General features: G+C 42.0%; 1 protein-coding gene across 6 annotated transcripts in view; it reads left to right on the top strand.

Moving 5' to 3' along the window:
• Positions 1 to 20,534, top strand: part of LOC132831492 (myocardin-related transcription factor A-like) — a 207,245-nt gene that overhangs the window by 153,250 nt on the left and 33,461 nt on the right. For all 6 annotated transcript variants that reach the window (XM_060849663.1, XM_060849661.1, XM_060849667.1 and 3 more), the window contains 3 exons: positions 9,179 to 9,234; positions 10,186 to 10,261; positions 14,006 to 14,167. In XM_060849663.1, coding sequence (XP_060705646.1) covers positions 9,179 to 9,234; positions 10,186 to 10,261; positions 14,006 to 14,167 — 294 coding nt within the window. The remainder of the gene's footprint in view (positions 1 to 9,178; positions 9,235 to 10,185; positions 10,262 to 14,005; positions 14,168 to 20,534) is intronic.

Raw genomic sequence — 20,534 nt, 5'->3', positions numbered from 1 at the left:
TACTTTGGCTGGCATCATTAAGTGGAAATGTAAACATGTCTTGTCAACTCCATTTGAAACCATAAGCACTTCAGGCCCATGGCAAAGATCAGGTCAAACTAATGCTTGGTGTAGTCTTAATTTTGATTATACGCAGGGATCTAATTCATGAGATCCTAGTGCTGATGCCTTTATATTTCCAGGTTATATGGCTTTCTTTTGAGTTGTGAAGGTGCAGTTCACCTGTTTGTACTGTGCAAAGGCTGCTTCTTTGGCTGTCTTCCTACATGTACTGCTCAGACATCTGTCAGTGTAAATGGAGCCCTCCTGATGTGAGTTATAAATTGCTTGGATTTAGCTAGCCTGCAAATAAAATTCACAGCAGAGAATCATTTCAGTAAATCATACGCTGAATCTCATCACTTCACACCATAATGTCCCTTGTGGTGTGAACTACAAACTGGAGTGGAGTTTCTTGCAGCAGTAACCTTATTCTTTGGGGAAAAAACATTAGTTTGGACAAGCAGTCCAGCTCTGCTACTTTTGTGATTTTGGGGTTTGTGTGGTTATAGTTCATAACATAGTAGAGAATGATTAGCATTAAGCAAAACTGGCGAGTGTTGCTAAAATGTCTCCATGATTATAATGTAACCATGTGAAAGAACACCTTGGCTTAAACCTGTCACATGCTCAGCCTGTCCTGAAGTGAAGTTTGATTTAGATAAATGTGAGGTGCTGTATTTTGGAAAGGTAAGTCAGGGTAAGACTTTCTTAGTCACGTAATGGTAAGTTCCTGGGGGAGTGCTGCTGAGTGCACATTAATATTTCCTTGAAAGTGGTGTCTCAGATTGAAAGGGTAGTGAAGAAAGCGTTTGGTATGCTTTCCTTTATTGGTCAGAGCGTTGAGTATAGGAGTTGGGAGGTCATGTTGCAGCTGTACAGGACATTGGTTAGACCACTCTTGGGAAATTGCATGCAATTCTGGTCTCTCTTCTGGGTTCAGAAAAGCTGTACAAGGATGTTGCCAGGTTGTAGGGTTTGAGCTATGGAGAGAAGCTGAATAGGCTGGGGCTGTTTTCCCTGGAGCATCGGAGGGTGAGCGGTAACCTTATAGTGATTAATAAAATCATGAAGGGCGTGGATTGGGTAAGACTTTTTTCCAGGGTTCGGGGGAGTCCAGGACAAGGAACGAACGGGGCAACTTTTTCTCATACAGGGTGGTGCATGTGTGGAGTCTGGACAGTTTGAACTAAAGGGTCTGTTTCTGTGCTGTACACATCTATGACTCTACTCAACCCTTGCCACCATTCAACAGAGGTTTACAGCAAGCAAACCATACCGTTGAAGATTGATGTCTTCAATGCGACAAACACATAGGGAGTTTGACAGAAAAATATGTCACCATGCAACTGAGATTTCAATTATGAGTAATGATGAAATGGGTGATTTTCCGTGCCCACATCTCTTGGACTGGTCAAAATTTCCCAGCAAAGCGTATCTTTGTTTTTATAAAAGTAACCTCAGGGAATGGCTAAGGTTGTGTGTTTTTATCAGTGAGTAGTGCTGGTTGCAAGTATGGTGCGTAGCACCCTGTAAATTTGAGTTCATCCAAAATTCTGCCTATCTCTGAACTTCCGGTAAGTCCCATTCTCCTGTCACCCCTGTGCTTAACGATCTGCACTGACTCTTTGTAAAGCACCATCTTAATTCTTGTTTTCAAGTTCCTTTCTTAGCTGTCACCTCCCTATCTCAAAACTCCATCATTACCTCAACCTTCTGATATGTGTTCCTCTTAATTCTGATGCGTTGTTTTCCTGACTATAATTTCTTCACCCTGGGTGCCTTCAGTTGTCCCAACCCAGGCTCTAGAATTCAAGCTGTACAACTCCATGCCTTGTTATCTTGCTTTCCTGCTTCAAGACACTTAAAGGCCTACCACTTTGATCTGATTTTTATCATTTGACCTATTATCATCTTGTGCAACTCAATGTTGTACTTTGTTTTAGAACAGTCCAATGAAGCATCTTGGCAAGTTCCATTACATTAAAGGTGCTAAGTTCTTGTGTTGTAGTGTGGGCACACTTTGAGATGACAAGTTAAGGCCAGTGCTCTCTGTAGTTGGCTTAAATTGAGCAAACCAAATGTACCAGTGCCAGATTTCTTGCTTTAATTCTTATCTGGTTGCAGTGTATACAAAATTCTGCATGTGGTAAGTTAGCTTTTGAACCATGTGTGTTTGCAATAGTGCTGCTGTGCCTAGTGAGTAAAATTCTAAAATCTCCAGCTGACTTGTTAGCAGTTGTCAGTTCCTGGTCGGGAATTTTGGAATGAACCTTACAATCATTAAATACAACCGGAAAGTTTTTGGTGGTCACTGAAACAAATAATTCACCTTGTAGAAAACATCTGTATGTTCGTTTTGTGTCGCCCACCAATGGTCTCTGCATGTCCCTGGGGAGGATTGACTCCTCCAGAGAGTTTTTTGTGATTCCTAGTATATGAGGTTACTTGCCATTCACTATCAGCTGCATAACCGCTTCAGTTGGTCTGTGTTTTGATTGAGAGGAAGATATATTTAATGTCTCCTACCACTGGAGTGATAGAACTGGCCACTAACTTTGATGTACAACTGGAACGGGAAGTCAGCATTCATTCGGCTGGTAGGTGTGTACATGTTTTTCATTTTTAATTCACTCGCAGGGTGGATGTCTCTGGCTTGGCCAGCAATTATTGTCCAGAGGGCAGTTAAGAGTCAACCACATTGTTGTGGATCTGGAGTCACATGTAGGACAGATCAGTTGAGGATGATTTCCTATCCATAAAGACATGAGTGAACCAGATGAGCTTTTCCTGATGATTGACAATGGTTTCACAGCCATCATTAGACCCTCAATTCCAGATTCATCATTGAATTCAAATTTCACTATCTCCCAGGTCCTGGAACATTGGCTAAGTTTCTAGATTAATAGTCCAGTGGTAATACTACTATGTCATTGCCTCCCCACTGCTGTTATCGTGGTGCTCCTTGTTATCCTGATGTGAGCCCGACCTGCCGCTTTGCTCTGACATTTCACTCGCTCTGTCACCCTTTCCTGGCAATTCCTCACCATTTTTCGATGGACTCAGCTTTAGTCACTCCACCACCCCACTCAGGCTCGCCGCCTGACATCAGCTCCGTGAAATCTGCAGAAGCAGTTGTAAAAAGAAAGCATTTTATTGTTCATGCAGTAGTTGACTTGGTTTTGAATTGCTCAGTGTTATTGGAGATCCTGATCTTTGATGCAGCAAGTGATATTCTAGCATTGATGCCACAAGCCCTGAGGTTACTTGGACGATGAGTTGGCAGCATGCACTGCTGAAAATCAATTGGACTTTGTCCTTACCCAGCCATCACTGCAGGAAAGCATCTGAACTTTAGGTATTCGGGCAGTGTGGAGTTTGACTTTCCTGTTGAGACCGATTGTAGTTGAATAGAATCGCAGAAAACGTACAGTACAGGAGGAAGTCATTCAGCCCATTGTGCCTGCACTGGCTCTTTAAATGAGCATTAAACAGCCTCCTGCACCAAGGAAGGCAGGTACCAGGTGATAGGAGGAATAAATGGCAAGTGGTGTGAAGAGATGAGGAACACAGGTATGAAAATTCATCAGGTGTCAAAAAGCAATGCACAAATGTCAGGATATTGTAGCTGCCCCAGTGCCTCAAATGTATCCATGTGTATTTGTGTCTTGGAGTCGTACAGCACAAAAACAGTCCCTTTGGTCCAACCAGTCCTCACCCAACATGATCCCAAACTAAACAAATCCCACCTGCCTGGGCTTGCCCATGTCCCTCCAAACATTTTCCATCCATGTACTTGCCCAAATGTCTTTTAAAAGTTGTAACTGTACCCTCATCCACCACTTCCTCTGGAAGTTCATTCCACATGATTGTCCCTTAGGTCTATTTTAAATCTTTTTCCTCTCGTCTTGAATAAAGTACTCCCTCGTCTTGAAATTTCCCATCTGAGGAAAACTGCATGTGTTCAGCTTATCCATGCCCCTCTGCAAGGTCACCCCATCAACCTCATAGTCTCCAGTGGGAAAAAGCCCCAGCTAATCCAGCCTCTCCTTCTAACTCGAACCTCCATGGGACAAGAGGGTTCCCACGTAAGATTGTGACCTCCGGGTCTCAGCTGTCACTGCGTTTCATGGGCGGTGGGGACTGTTTGTTTCTAATTATTGCAAAAGCAAGCAGATCTGTCAAGATCTTAGCAAATGGTGGAACAGGCTCAATTGGCAAAATAACCCACTCCTGTTGTCGTCTTGCTATTTAATGGCAAATGCTGAATTGGTTGATGGTAATTTGTTTTTGAATTCCCGGACTACTTATTGATCCTGAAACTCATCATTAGCTTAACTGTTTTTAATTCTGTGAAATTGTAAGTTGGCTTTGCTGAAATCAAAACCTGCTCCTGCTCAAAACATCCTGAATCTACCTTCCTTGCCTCTGCCTTCTGTTCCTCTGATAATCTCTAGTAGCTTTTAAGACCCAAGAATCTTGAGATCTCTCAGCGTCTGTCTTTGTCCTAGCTGGTGTTGTGTTTCAGGGGTATGTCCTCTCCAAGCTCCTTACAAAAGGGGATGGAAATTCCTGTCCTGTCTGGGTGCATCTGTTTTGAAAGTGTCAGGTGCAAATTCTGAACCTCTGCGGGAGCATTTAGGCTAAATTTGTGTCCTGATGGGCTTTCACTGTGGAGTGTGAATAGAGAGCAGGTGCTAGATTGCCCTCCCATCCATTTGATCTAGAGCCATTGTGTTAGGTTTGAAAAAAATACATACGCAAGTCATCACAAACAGGAACAGGAAGTCTCATTCATTTGATGAGAGAGTTTGTTCACTAAGTGTGGAGGGTGGGTTTATGAGTATAAGGATGGCATTCTCAAACTTGGACATGACTCACAGGAAACCAATTTGAACGTAAGGATGTGGTATTTTCTTTAAAAGCAGTTTGAATCATTTTATAAAGTAAAGTTTGCAGAAACCTGTATGCACGCTGAAATCTTTCTTCAAAGCCTGAAGGCGAATTGTAAATATGGCGGTTTTTGTGTGACCTGTTTTACTGTGACCTTCCTATCCATTGCCTATCGATGCTTCTTTATCCTTCCTATACCACTGCAGAAACTCTTATCTCTTGATTGAAGTGTCATTGCTGCCTCAGTGCTGCTCTGAGCCGCTCGTCTGCCTTAGTGTTAAAGTATCGTGGCAGAGTTCAGGTCAGTGTTTCTGAGTTGAGCTTGAGGTGAAGAAATTCTTGCCTGTCTCCATGTTGTGCAAAGAGAGGTAGCTGAAGCGTAAAATCATTCACTTTGGGTTTTTGCTATTTCATTTTGGGGATGCAGATGATGCTGGCAGAGCCAACATCTGTTACCCGTCCCTAATTGCCCCTGATTCGAATAGCGTGCATTTTAGGAGGCAGTTACTAACCAACAGCATTACTGTGGATCTGAAGTCGTATGTCAGCCAGATCAGGGAAGGGTTGTAGATTTTCTTCGGACAATCAATGATAATTTTATGGTCACCATCAGTGGCACTAGTTTTCAATTCTGGAATTAACTGCATTTAAGTTCCTTCAGCTATAATGATGTGATTTGAACTAGTGTTCCCAGATCAATAATATGGGTCTCTAGATTGAGAGTCCCAGGTATTCACACCACACTCTTTCCTTTCCCAGCAGAACTACCCAGAAGGACTTGTACCTAAAAGCAGCAACAACTTGCATCTGTAGTAGTCCACAAATGCTACCTTACCAGTTGATTTGTTGAAATGCTTCCAGTATACCTTCCTTCTGTACCTGACTGATTTTATTGAGTGGATGGGGAGGGAAGTGAACCATACGGATTGAGGATGTCTCAGCAATTCAGCGCTTGGTGCATATGTTTCTTGTTCAGCACTCTGTTAGCAGTGTCGCTCTGACAATCACAGAAAAGATGCCACCTGAAATGTTGCTGAGGCCCATCGTCGGAACTGAGTACAGGAACTTGATCTGCGTCAAAGTGTGCATTGCTTTTCTGGGAGAAGTTGGTAGACGCTGGGTCCCTAAAGGAAGGCATGTTCTGTATCCCGTTTGGTGTGATCCATCACTTCAATGAGTATGAACTGATCGAGGAGAAGCAGATTGTGGCATGTCAGACATTTAGAGAATAACGTGATTCTGAAAGAACAGAAAGCATTTATGTCACACGTTTTACAACTGCAGATGACCTAAAATATTGGCCAGCCAGGAAATGCAGTCACTGTTGTGATGTTGGAAACATGGCAAATTCCCACAAACAGCAATGTAATAACAACCGAAATCTATTATATTCATTTATAGGGATATTTCCTGGTTCCCTTGCACTTCCTTGAAGTAGTTCCCTTGTGATCTTCCCTGAAAGCAAACAGGGCTTCGCTTTGACATGCCTTCTTAAAAACAGCACCTCTAACAGAGCAGCTTTTTGGTTTAAGCTTCATGTGAGTAATGGAAACCAAAAGATTCTTGGTATGAAACCAGGCCAAGTCTCTCCTCTCACATTTCTATAATGTATTATGCTAAACATTCCATCCATGATTTTCTGAAATTGCTTCACAGGAAGTTTTAAAGTTTAACTTAATCGAGGTGCTTGATTTAGAAGTTACATCTTGGTGAATTAGCATTTATTGTGTTAAATCACTGCAGCCTCTGAGCTCAAGGCTGCACGGTGTACATTTTAAAATCAATTTCATTTGCCTCCCCTTCACATGAGTTTGGTCCTAGACCCCACACCCACCATCTCCTGCTGGTGGCAGGGGTAAACTCGGTTCTGTATTCTTTGACACCTGCCTTGTTTACTGTAACCAGTCAAAGACGGTCTCCTGACTCTTCACTTTTCTCCCCCAAGCTTAGTTCTCTATTCATGCCCCTAGCTGTGTAATAGGGATTTAATACAATTACATAAGACAAGATTTATTAACATATTTGACTGTCAGGTTTCTCCTCTTCATTTGCAATTACTTACAGGATTTTGAAGTGACATTCAGTAAAGTTTGATTTGACAGAACCTAATATAGGAACTGGGAGTATTCAGCATCTTGAGTCTTCTCTGCCATTTACTCTGATTGTGACTAATCTCAAATTGACTGAATTCCACTTTTCTGCCCACTCCCCATAACTCCATGAACTGTTTCTAATTAAAAATCTGTCTAACTCCTCTTTAAACTTATTCAGTGTCAGGGTGTCTCTGATATGTTCAATTCCACAGATTCGTGACCCTTTGAGAGAAGTCATTCATCTTCATCTTCCTCTCTGTTTTAAACCTGCCATTCTTTAGCTTGAAATTGTGACCCCTTGTTTTAGATTGCCCCATAAAGGAGCCAACTGTACCTCACCTGCAGCTATCATTTAGCAACTGTCATCGTTAAACTTGATTTCTATGCCAAGACCATCTTTCCCCTGCACAACAACTACTGTTCAAACTTCTGCCACCATCTATGCAGCCTGGAGTAAGTTCCACTCTTCGCCTGACTTGATTGGCATTCACCAATTTGCTGCAACCCAAAGTATCTATTGCAAAATTCTCCTCCTTAGATTCCTGTGTAGCCTTTGCTGCCTCGACACTCCCTTGACTCCACTGTGTACCTTTTTCACTCACCCACAGCCATTGCACTCATCATTGTGACTGCTCGACCCTTCAGTCCTCCATGCTCATCCTAAAACCCAGCACCATTAATGTATCTTGTTCTCACTTCAGAAATGTTCTATTTACCGACAGACTGAAGATCTCCTGGAAACTGAGCATAGAATCATAGACCATTTGGCCGATCAGGTCTTTGGCCAGAGCACGCTGGGTTGTTGCATCCTGGGGTGTGCACAGTTGTGTGTACGATCCTTGTTCTGCTACCGCTTGAGTTTAACATCAAAGGCAGGGCTGACCCTTGGGGTCGTGACCTCCATCACAGGTCTGGAAAAGAGGCTAGCCCTACATTCACTCTAGGTATGACAGTGATTGAAGCCCCATACTGTTGGCACCAGTTTGATCTCTAGCAGTCCATCCAGCTAACAGTGGTTGTGCATTGACCCAGGTCTCCCCTGAGCTTTAGCTAATGCTTTCCAAGCTCTGAGGGGAAAAAAAGAAAGCTGTGATCCCACAGTGGGTCCTATTCCTTTCTAGTGTTTGTGATTAAACATGACATTAATGAATAAAATGGAAATGCTGGGTATATGAGCCATTCACTCAGTCAAAGGGAAAAAAAGCTTTGACTGTAATTCATTTAGACATTTCATGAGTGGCAGCTCATGTAAATCCTCACTTTAACACATGGAGGTACCAGCTTGTAGGAATAATGATGCTTGCTGGCTGAAATCCGTTGTTTGCAACATTTAAGCTGCCTTGTTAAATTTCTCCTCTCTGCATCAGCACTGAGAGTCATAGAATCATGCAGCATGGAAAACAGACCCTTCAGTCCAACTCGTCCATGCTGATCATTTTCCCAGACTAAACCAGTCTCATTAGCTTGCTCCTGGCCCATATTCTCCAAACCTTTCCTATTCATGTACTTAATTTATTGAATTACAAACCTCTTGCTCAGAAAACAGCTTTGTTTAATGAAGGTGAATTTTCCACGACTTGCTTCCATCTGCATATTATTGTCCCAGCTCATCTGCTCCCGAGAGCCTTGTATTAGACTACTCCATTCCTTTTCTAGCTGGTTTCCCCACTTTCCGTCCAGTTTTAAAATTGATCTTTATCCAAAAGTGCTGCCTCTGCCCTAATATGCATTTGGACCCATTCTCCATTTCCCCTGTGCTCACTTGTGTAAATTGGTTCCTGGTCCAGCAGTGCCTCAGAATTCTAGTTCTAGTATTTAAGACATCCTAGCCCACCAACACTGCACCCCTTCAATTCTAGTCTGTTGCACATTTGAGATTGGCATTGGCTCCCCATTGATCTGTTGTACGTCAACAGCTTCAGCCCTGTGCTCTGAAATTCTATCCATAAACCCCTTGCCTTTTTTCCTTCTCATCCTTTCTAAGCTGCTGCTAAAAACCTGTGCCTTTGGCCCAGTTCTTGTCCATTTCCTGATGTGTCTGAGTGTGGAATTTTGTATGACAACTGATGTGAAATATGTTTGAATGATATTTATGAATGTTTCTTATTTAAATGCACCTTGTTGCTGCTATTTAACTTTGCTTGTTGTTACAGCTCTGAAGAGTCCTGCTGCATTTCACGAACAGAGGAGAAGCTTGGAGAGGGCACGGGTAAGCAACTTTAACACAGATATGTAAATCTTGCTCCTTCCTCTCTGAAAGTTTTGGGTTTTTTTGCCTCTGATCTACCTAAAGGAGCAAGTGTACAAGGAAGAAAATAAATATTGGAGAATTGACCTTTCCTTCTTATAAAAATCACTGTTGGAAAGCATCCCAAACCTCAAAAAAAACATAATAGATCTTTAAAAATTGTCAAATATATTTGTGCAGTAGATGGTAATGACCGTGTGCATTCAAATTTAAAACTCTCTCCCTTGCCAATAGAATTGTATTTAAGCTTTTGACTGGAAATTAATGTTTTTGCTTAAAACAAAATGTAACCCAGTCAGGAGCTGAGGTGGCATTAGGTGGGATATTCTAATTCCCATTGTACCAACAAGGCTACTTATTGGAAAGCCATGGGCTGTGCATTTTATAGTCTAGCTTGCTGCATGGCTTCCACTTGTGATATGGGCTATTGGAAAATTCTGGTCAGTCTTTCTAGAATTTAAAAAAAACAGTACAGTAGACTTTGGAGATTTAACTTCTGGACTCAGTCTCCACCTGGATTTGTAGCGATAACCTCTTGTTTAATGGATGGATATCTGAACATTGGAAGTAACTTTATTCTCTTAGTCTGCTCCCATTGTGATCCACATTTTAATTGAAGAAAGACCGCTCAAAATTGAATGTAAGAATTTGAAATGCTCAGTGCTTTTTCTCAGTCTGCAGACTTGCCCACAGGGGCTTGGGGGGGGTGTGGGGGGTGCTGTAATGCTCAGCTGTAGTTAGTTTCTATCTAGCTTTGTACATCTGAATAAGTAAATTGTAAGTGATTGCAACTAGAACGAGTGGCGTTCTCTCAATTGTTTCCCATCTTCACTGCAATGAGCGTTGCATTCTGACATTCTCAGTCCCCTGGATTCTCGATATAATCCTTTTTTATTTTCTTGAAAAATGCAGACTGAGGACTATCTGAAAAGAAAGATCCGTTCACGTCCGGAGAGAGCAGAGTTGGTCAGGATGCACATACTTGAAGGTAAGATCCGTCCGGCTCCCTAGAAACTCAAAATACTCAAAGTTAACATTCCGACTCCAGTAGGACTTCTCTTCAGAGCTGGTCCTAAGTTTGGCAGAGCTGCTGACCTTCTCCAGCACATTGTTTTTATATTAGGCCTCCATGTAAGATTATGTGATGGATGCTGCAATGATATTGAACAAATGAGACAGCACAACACCGCCACCTCCCACTGCTTTGGAGGATTTTGGTATACAGAGGAGACTCGATTATCCGAACGACACGGCCAGGGAGTATTTTGTTCAGATAATTGAATGTTCGGATAATCGAATGCTGAATAACACAGTTTAGCCTTGCGATCCTGGCCGGATAATCTGAAATTCGGATAATTGCCAGATAATCGAGGTTCCTCTGTAGCTTGAATATGAGCAGCAAAGAATCCAATTGCAGTGTAGCAGCTAAGCGATTGTCCAACCAATAGGTTTGGCAATGAAAATTTAGTTGAACTTTAAATACTGAGGCTCTGCACATGATAGCCACTTCGAGGAGTAGTCATCATTGTTTGCTTTATGAGCTGTACATCAAAGTTAATCTTGCTTTTCAGAGTTAACTGAGTGGAAATTTTAAAAAAATCTGGCAAGATCTTGCTGGAAAAGTGGTGATGTGTTAATGAAGTATGATGTTGACGTCAAATTTAGCCAGAAAATTCTGGGAAATGGGGAGGGGATGTGGGTGGAATTCAAGTCATTCAGCCAGAGTTGCAAATCTCTTGAACTTGCTGCTTGATTTATGTCCCTCAGCTGTCTGTTTTGCTGAAACAAAATCAGACTCTTAATCATTATTTATAGAACTTGCTGGAATTCAATATTAATTGCCCCACAGAAAAAGGCTGGTAATCAATGGTTTGGTGATCACTTTAAGATAATGCAAAGCTAACCTATCTTGGTCATAATCATGGATAGGCTATAAATTGTTTTATAAGTTAAAATGATAGCTTTTGAAATTACCTTCTTAGTTTATTTTATCCCCTTTCATTCCACAATTTCCTTTTTTGCTCCTCGTTCTTAACAAGTTCAATTTACTATTTTCAATCGTTCATCTCTCTCTTTCTTAACCTTTTCATTGCATTGTACCGATTTGTTAATAAATGCAGAGACAATTTCTCAAAAATGTATTCGTTTGTGGGATGTGGGTGTTGCTATTTGTTGCCCATCCCTAATTGCCCAGAGGACAGTTAAGAGCCAACCACATTGCTGTTGGTCAGGAGGCCTGCATTCCAAGAGTACAAGAATCACAATTTCCTGGCAAAGTTCAAATGTCTTCTGCGGTCACCTTCTAACTTCCTCATATATGTAAGCATGAGGTGCACATTACGATGTTGTGCATAATCACTTCAGGCTCAACAAAGCAACGTGCTCTGGGTCCTATCTTCCAATTACGTCAGTCTGGTCTCAAGTCTCGGTTGCACATGTGAATGTAATCGTGTGCACGTATGGAGAAAGGCTGTTTTTTAAAATTGCCAGTTTTCAAAGTCCTCTTGCGTGACCGCAGAAGAGATTTGAACTTTGCCAGGAAATTGTGATTCTTGTACTTTGCAAGCCCCTGCTTGTCTGCTGTTCATCAAGGTCCCAGATGCCCCGTTTCCTTATACCATGCACCAGCAACAAGTTACAACACACAACAGTTTCTGAGCTGATGGGTTCCCACGGCAGTCTTGTCAGGGTTGGGCTATGAGATACCCCACTGCTACATGATTGAGCCCTGTATTCCTGTCTTGATACCCTGCCATGCTCACTACAACATTGTCCTTTTGTCGAAGCTACTCTAAGCTCAGCTGAAATGGATTGAATTGAAAGGGATTTTAGAGCCAAGGAATTTGCACAGTCTGCTTGGTCCAGTGGGATGAACCGCAACCAGTTGTGAAGAGTAACTCATTCAACAGTTGCTCTCGGATGTTGGCAGACAGTGGTTGACATGCACTTCTGCATTGCAGATGAGATGTGTGCTGGCAAATATCAAAGGGAAAGTAGCCTAGCAGGACTGCACTGACATGGAAGGTTGACATTGCACTGTATAGCTGTCTTTCACATTTCAAACAGGACTACAAGTGAATTGGAAACACTTGCCTCCCACAAACTATTATACTCTACAACTCTTGTGTGGTTTTGGATGTGATAGCAAGATTTAAAAAAAAGAAAAGTACCTCATGCTGAATAGTCATGTTGTGTGACTGTGTTCTCTGTGCTCAAACGTCCTGGCAGAAGCAACCTGTGTAGAATAAAGAGGTTTTAATTTGAAAAGGCCATTCAAGTCAACAAGTTTGTTTCTTTCTGACCCATTGCAGTTACCTTTCCAGCCCAGATCTCTGCTCCCTTTCCATGCAAGAATGTGTCGAAATATTCACAAACCTGTTCGCACATTTGATTTTCGTTGGGAACTTCCTCAGCAACTGTTATCTTTGGAGTAAACAAGATCCTCACATCCTAAATTCCTTTGGACATGCCCCTGTTATCTGAACTTTGTTACAATGGTGAACAGCTGTTGGTTTCATGATCATCATATACAGAGGATTAAGTTGCAATTCAACATAATCCACTTTTCTCTTTAAAGAAAAGCTGAAATATAAACTGTGCCTTAGCATCTAATATGAAAGGTCATATTTGTTTATGATCCTGACATTAAATGAGGCTATATTTGCAATAATAGAAAGTCTCTTGTTAAAGCAAAATCACAATTATGGATGTCAAGTGGGATCGCAAGTTGGTGTACAAGGACGGAGCTGTATAGTTGGTTTGCTAAGGATAAGAAGAATGCAAATGTGTCCTAAGCCACAGCAGGATGCAACAACAAAAGGGCAAAGTTGTTAAGATTCTGACCGGTTACATCTGATTTACAATTCAGAAATCTCTGGACCAATGAATCAAAGTATTTGACTTTTAGGTCCAAGACCAGGCTGGAGAGAATGAATGGCACATGCGATTTGTACGCAGTTATACTCCAGAGCGCTCGCTTAAAGAAATTGCCAAAATTTGCAAGTGATGCGATAGAGAGTTAAACGAAAGAAAACGCTGCAGGTGCTCAGCAAGTCTGGCAGCATCTGTGACCATTAAATGTGAAGCAGAATTAGACCTTTTGAGCTATTGAGTTTGCCCCACCAGACTCACTCATGGCTGGTATGTTTCTCAATCCTAATCTCCTGCCTTCTTCCTATAACGCTGCATCCCTTCACTTATCAGCAACATATCTATTTCTGTTTTGAAGGCACTCAATGACTTGGCTTCCATAGCCCTCTGAGGCAACAAATTTCACAGATTCACCATCTCAGGCTAAAGAGAGAAACAAAGTTCATGTTTCATGTTGACCTGTTTTCTCTGTATTACTAGGCTTACTGAACATTGCCAACATTTTCAGTTTCAGCCATCCTGCGCCTGCATGGCAAAGATGCAAATCCATACCCATTGTTCCCCAGTTCGTGAGCTCCCAGACCCAGCCTGGACTCAAGGTGGAGATATTCAATCCTGGCTTTACCGGTTTTCAAGTGGTTGGGTGCAGGTGAAAATCTGGAAGCTGGTTCCCCCCCCGTCTGCCAATATTTTCATGCCTATTACAATGCCTGTCTTGAGACAGGGGGTTGGGGATTGAAGATGAGGAATAATTTTTTTTACGAAGGATGAAAATGTTGCGTTCGATCCCAGTTTGAGCTGTTAAAGTATCAAAGTACTAAATGCAGATTGAATTGACTGTGTACATCCCGATGTCCTGCAGAAACTTCGGCAGAGCCCTCCCTCCAAGCCACTCAGATGAAGCTGAAGCGGGCACGGCTAGCTGACGACCTGAATGAGAAGATTGCCCAGCGGCCTGGCCCCATGGAGTTGGTGGAGAAGAACATCCTTCCAGTGGACTCCAGCGTAAAAGAGGCCATCATAGGTGAGTGAGGACCAACTATTTTAGTAAATGCACCATACCTGTCAGCTGCTATGTAAAGCTGCAGTATAACTCTTTTTTTTTGTTCCTCTTCCTATTTTTCTTCAGTAATCATCAGGTGTGATCCCATCAAAGTATATGTTTTATCTTTCTAGAGTTGACTGATATGAGACAACGTCCCTCAGTAGTTGTCAATTTTTGAGGAAGGGGAAGGAAATTCAGTGGTTTTTCTGTGGTGACTCATACTGAGCACATCTAGCTGGATTGATGGGCAAGTGACATGGCTCCACATTGTCTCCGACTGTCAAGTCCCGATGGCTGGATGCTCTGGGAGGAACGGGAAAACACTGAGGCAAAAGAAAAATGCCTTTATTGGAAAGCTCTGACTGAGTCTCTGTTGGATCATGGCATGTGCAACTTTACTAGGATCTGAAAACCAACTTTAAACCCGAAGAAAACCAGTTTCTATCCTACAATAGTTGCTGTAAACTATGGTGGTTTTTTTGGTTGAGAAGTCAGAAACCTTTTATAAGTGAACTGGGCACCTCGTGACTCTTAGCAACCAGCGCAAGTTTCTGAAGAAAGACAATTGAAGCATTAGGCTGGCCAGCAGTAGAATCATAAGGATAACAGAATTTAAGAACAAAGACTACTAAACTGTCTTTCCCAGCTGCCCATAACCTATTTTACCCTGTTTGTCTGACTGTCTGTGAGGGATTAGAGTTTATAAAGGGATTAGAGTTTGAATTGATTGTGATATACGCCAACAGTTTATTACTGTTTACCCGGGGCTAGTCTAATTATTTATAATAAACTAATTTTTTTTTTCAAATACAAACTACGGCTGTGATTTCTAGGAACCACAGTGTGAGAGTCAGATAAATTGGGGAGCTGTGCGTAATTTGTAAAGTATTTAAGTTTGAAACAAGCCAGAATAGCAGGGTATGATTTCCAGCACACTACCCAAAGTGAGGTGTAACAAAATCAAAAGCTGGTTTGATTCCCAAGGGAGCACACATTGGGCCTGGGCTCACCAAATTTCACAGTAGGTACAGGCAATTTGGCATGGCACCTGAGTGTTGCCTGGCGTCACTGTGTGGGTGGTACGGTGGCACAGTGGTTAGCACTGCTGCCTCACAGTGTTATATTAGAGCTACTGATTGAAATTAACTACAGCACAACTGACTTCAGTGTGGCTGGGCTAAGGGAGGGTGAAATCCTACAAAACAGGGAGATTTCTACTCTGAAATCATTACCCTACAAGGGTTCAAAGCATGTACATGTTTTATGTTGTGAAAGGATGGGATCAGATAGGGTTTGGGCACCACAGGAATGATGAAACTGCTCCTGTTTGCTGTCACAAAGGCAGAATTTCCATCTGGAATGACATGATGGAAGTGTAGGATGTAGAACCACAGCCCAAGCGGGTGCTGGGAACCTGCCTCATGGGACTGCGAAGTGAATTCTCTGCCGAGACTGAAACCTTTTGTCTGCAGAGGACAGAGAGACTGATCCCCAGCTGAGAAAGAACTGAATGCTTCTTTCTCTGACTTTGTCCCAGCTCCAAGAGGTTCAGCTATCCAAGACCCAGTCTCTCAGTTGCTGACAGACAATGGTCTCTGTCATCAATAACTGGTCACTAGTCCATAGACCAATTGACATACTGTTGTTGCGAGCTTTAGCAGTATATCACCCTCAGCAACTTGAATTTCAATGACTGCTTGTTTGAACAGTTATTTACGATGCATACCATAGCGCTCGGGTCACTTGCTCTTCAAAACTGCAGTACCCTTTTAAAACATTTTTTTTTAAAGCAGTTCTTTCTCATTTCAGTCTCTTGAAAAGCACATTGGCATTATGTTGTCCATTGAAAAATCATCTTATAGATTTGTCGCTGCTTGTTTGTTTTCTCCCGTGTTGTCCAAATTACGTATACCCAGCAGCTTTTCTCTCTTTATTTCATGTGACGGGGGTGTCACTGGCAAGGCCTGCAATCACTGTCAGTCCTACGTGACTTGAGAAGATGATGGTGAGCTGCCAACTCAAATTGTTGCAGTCTGTTTCGTAGCCGTTTGGTATAATTGAATAGCTTGATGGGTGATATCAGAGGGCAATGGATCTGAGTCATATGTAAACCAAACTGGGTGAAGACAGTAGATTTCCTTCCCTAAAATATTAGTGAATTGGATTTTTGTTACAACATTTGGTACTAACTTCATTATTACTGAAGCAAGGTTTATATTACAGGTTTATTCATTAATTTACCATATATACTCGAGTAATAGTCAAATTTTTTTTGACTACTTTTACAGTTAAATTATGGGGTCGACTATTACATGGATACTATTTTTGAGGGGCGGAAATTCATGCCTGTCAAAATTCGTACCGTGTCATTAGCAGACACCCAACTGGTCTCTTAATGAATAAAGAAAACAAAACGAATTATGGTAATTGTGAAGACCCAGAGCGGAACACAACAACCAGCGGACTGGGAGACTGGGAGTGAGCAGAGCAACCGGCAGACTGGAAAGCTGGAGCGGGACATGACAGTCGGCACACTGACTCATAAACGATCTGTTATCTGTGAAGAACAACGGTCAACCTTTATATGAGATATATGGAAAATTCCAGGTTATTTGGCCAAAAATAGGGTGTTGACTTTTTATATGAGTGCGATTATTACTCGAGTACATACAAAGTTAAAAATCACACAACACCAGGTTATAGTCCAACAGGTTTATTTGGAAGCACTAGCTTTCCCCCTTCAGGTGCCACCCCAGTCCAACACCGGCGCCTCCAAATCAAGTATATGCAGTAACTTGAATTCTAACAGCCGGCATGGTGGAATTGGAGCTCTCAACTCTGGAGTATTGACCTGGTCCTGTAGGTTACTAGTCCAGCACAATGCCCCTATGCTGCTATCTCAATAGAGCAATCATGCTACTTATTATTGAGCTTTGGAGGTAGTGTATTGTTGTTTAGTGGGTAGTATAATGGAGGAGGGAACAGTCATGCTTTCTGAGTAACTTATACCTATCCATATACAAGGGGTTAGTACCATAATGGTAATGTTATTGGATTCACAACACAGAGATTCAAGTTAATTAATGCTCTAGGGACCAGGGTTCAAACCTCCACATGGCAGCGTTTAAATAATTTTATTCAGAGTTGAAAGAATGCCTGTAATGGTGATCATGAAACTGTCCAATTGTCAAAACATCTGTCTGGCTCGCTAACATCCTTTTGGGGTTAAAATCCTGGACCTTCCTTTCCAGTAGCTCCATGGGGGTACCTACAAGAGATAGATTGCACTGATTTGAGAAGGTTGCTCAGCACAAATGTTGGCCTTGCCAGTGACCCTACTGCCAAACAAAAGTCATTGAAGAAAGCATACATTCAGTTCTGGTCTCCTTGTTGTAAGAAAGATGTTGTTAAACTTGAAAGGGTTCAGCAAAGATTCACAAGAATGTTGCCAGGGTTAGAGGGTTTGAACTATAGGGGAGAGGCCGAATAGGCTGGGGCTGTTTTCCTTGCAACATTGGAGGCTAAGAGAAACCTTTAAAGAGGTTTACAAAATAAGGGCCATGGACAGTGAATAGCCAGGGTCTGTTTCCTAGGGGAGGGGAGCTCAAAATTAGAGGGCATAGGTTTAAGGGTGAGAGAAGAAAGATTTAAAAGGGACCGACTTTTTTTCTCACACAGGGTAGTGCACATATGGAATGAGCTGCTAGAGGAAGTTGCGGAGGCTGCTACAGTTACAACATTTAAAAGGTGTCTGGATGAATAGGAACGGTTTAGAGGGATGTGGGCCAAGTGCTGGCAAATGGGACTAGATTAGTTTAGGATATCTAGTCGACATGGATGAGTCGGACCGAAGGGTCTGTTTCTGTGCTGCACAGCTCTGCAACTCTAAATAAACTGAAACACAGCAATCTAGAGTTGATGACTAATGGAGAGTTCCAGAATGTTAAATGGAGCGACTTCAAATGTTACTCTTTGTTTTTTGACAACTGATTTTTTTTTTTAAACTGCAACAAGGCAGCATTGTTGAAATCTTGATACCGTTTGCTTCTAAGTCCAGGCGACATGTAAAAGAAGAATGTGCAACGTGACAAATCCTAAGAGTATACAGCACAGTGTGAGGTCATTTGGTCATTGTGCCTGTTTTAGTTTGCTGAAAGATCAGCCCAATTAGTAGCAGTCTTTTGCTCTGTTCCTGCCCCACGGTAGCCAAACTCTCGTTCTTCCTGTGATTTTTCCAGTAGTACTAACTTCATGAGAGTTGAAGAAGAAATTTGTCACTATCCCAAAGATGAAGATCAATCCCCTCGTATTGCTTTTGTACTCTTAGTCTGTTGGACTGGAACTGGATGCTATCTGACATATTTACGCATCATTTTGTAACATTGCTTACTGTGGGTAGGAAATAACTGCAATCAATCAATCTGTTCAGCTAGTGCAGTGTCATTCAAAGCTGTTCACTGAACACAGGATGGGTCATACCAAGGGAAATGTTTGTGATGTGCTGCATGCCAATTCCTGGTTTGTCCTGTTCGGTCATTCTGGCACAGTGCACTGCTATGATCTCACTGTTGTAACCCATTGCCCTCAGACACCTTGCCTCCCACGGTATTATATTTAACACAAGCAAACAAGGCCCATTGGGCATGGATTCAGGTCAGATGTTAATTCACACATACTTGAAGCAGAAATTAGCTCCCAGTACAATGCCTGTGCGTGTGATTCTATTCATAAACATCCTCAAATTACTGCTGTCCACTTGTCAAAAAAGATTTGAAGTTTGAGAGGCAGAGTGGTGCAGAGAGATATACTCCTTCCCTTTCCTAGTCATGCACCGTGAAGCTCTACTAACCATGAATTAAGAGTGAGTGTGTGTTTGTGTTAATTTGTGAACCTCACGTGCTGACTGGCTTGCAGCCCTAACCTATCATTGAGTAGTTGGTGCTGAGTTGATCCTTTCCAAGGCTCTCAAAATTTAAATGGAAAAGCAGCGGAGAGCTGCCAAGTTCACTTGAGCTTGAGGAATTTTATTCGAGGTGTGGCTCTATTATACCTGACCTTGGAGTACTCCCAACTCGCTATGTCTCTAAACAAGAAGATGCTCTGTTCCCCAACACTGAGCATCCTTCATCTTAAGTGGGCGTTGAAATCCAGGAAGTAAAGCTTTCATTGCTTATTTCGGATATTTCCATATTAACCTAGGCACAGTCAGATATGGATCTGTGAAACAAAATGTGTGAAACAGTATGGGATTGGAAAGGAGGTGAAATATTCTCACTGACCTTTTCACTTGGTGTTCAGTTGGACTGCAGTGATTGTTGTTGTTTAGGTTGTGAAATTCAATTTTTGTGGGGTTTTTTTGTATATTTAAAATTCTGCATTACAGAGGGCGAGGAGAGTTGTTGTGATATTTGAGTGAGCATGGCCACACTCCCCAGCAGTATATTGGTAGATGTCACCTTAGTTTTCAACCACTTGTGATGTTTATAGATGGTTGTTGATTGACCAATCCCTTATAGTGAAAGGACAGTCAATCATTGGCGTTTATCTAGTTTTAGTCTAGCGCAGTCCCAAGTTCCACAGTGAATTGGGCAACTCAAAGAATAGAGGCTGATTAAATGTAGCCTGGTCTTAAGGTGGCCTTTCATTGTTTAAAACTGTTCACTTAATGGGCTGTTGATACTGTGATGACAGAAATTTGATTTTAAAATCCTGAACCTTTGATTGCAAGTCCCTTTGTGGTCTCACCCTGCCCTGTATCTGATTGATTGATTGTTGCTGGATTGTTGTATTTCTGTAAATTTAATCTCTTGCTCATCTCCACTCCCATGTCTTCAGCTGCCTTAGACTCTGAGCTCTGAAGTGTGCAGAGCCTCTGTGGCTCTGCATCTCTCTCCTCCCTTTTTTTTGCCTCTTTGAAACCTACCTCTGTGACTAAGTTTTCCTGTCATGTGACTCAGTCATATTTTGTGAGAACATGCTCTGCCAAAATAGCGTTTTATCAAGTGCTATATAAAATCCAAGTTGTTGTGAAGCTTGTTGACAGCAGCAGGTGAGGTAAAATTGGAAGAATTTAATAAAAACAAAAAATCCCAATGAACCTGTTTTCATTTGCAACAGTGAAAATGCTTGTAGACTGAGTTGCAATTCACAAACTCTTTATTGATTGTGACAGTCTTGAGTGAGGAAGTTTTCTGTACTCTCTTCTTTCAGGACAGCATTCCAAACTGAAGTGAGCCATTGCTGCTCTTTGACGTATTGTTTGTATTTGCACACACTTCTCAGAGTGACTTGAAAAAGTCAGGCTTTTCCAGTCCAATTTAGTGTTTTAAGTGTGTTTGTAATTTGC

Source organism: Hemiscyllium ocellatum, chromosome 33 (assembly GCF_020745735.1).
Source record: "Hemiscyllium ocellatum isolate sHemOce1 chromosome 33, sHemOce1.pat.X.cur, whole genome shotgun sequence".
NCBI lineage: Eukaryota > Metazoa > Chordata > Chondrichthyes > Orectolobiformes > Hemiscylliidae > Hemiscyllium > Hemiscyllium ocellatum.
This window is presented reverse-complemented; position numbering and strand designations above follow the sequence as displayed.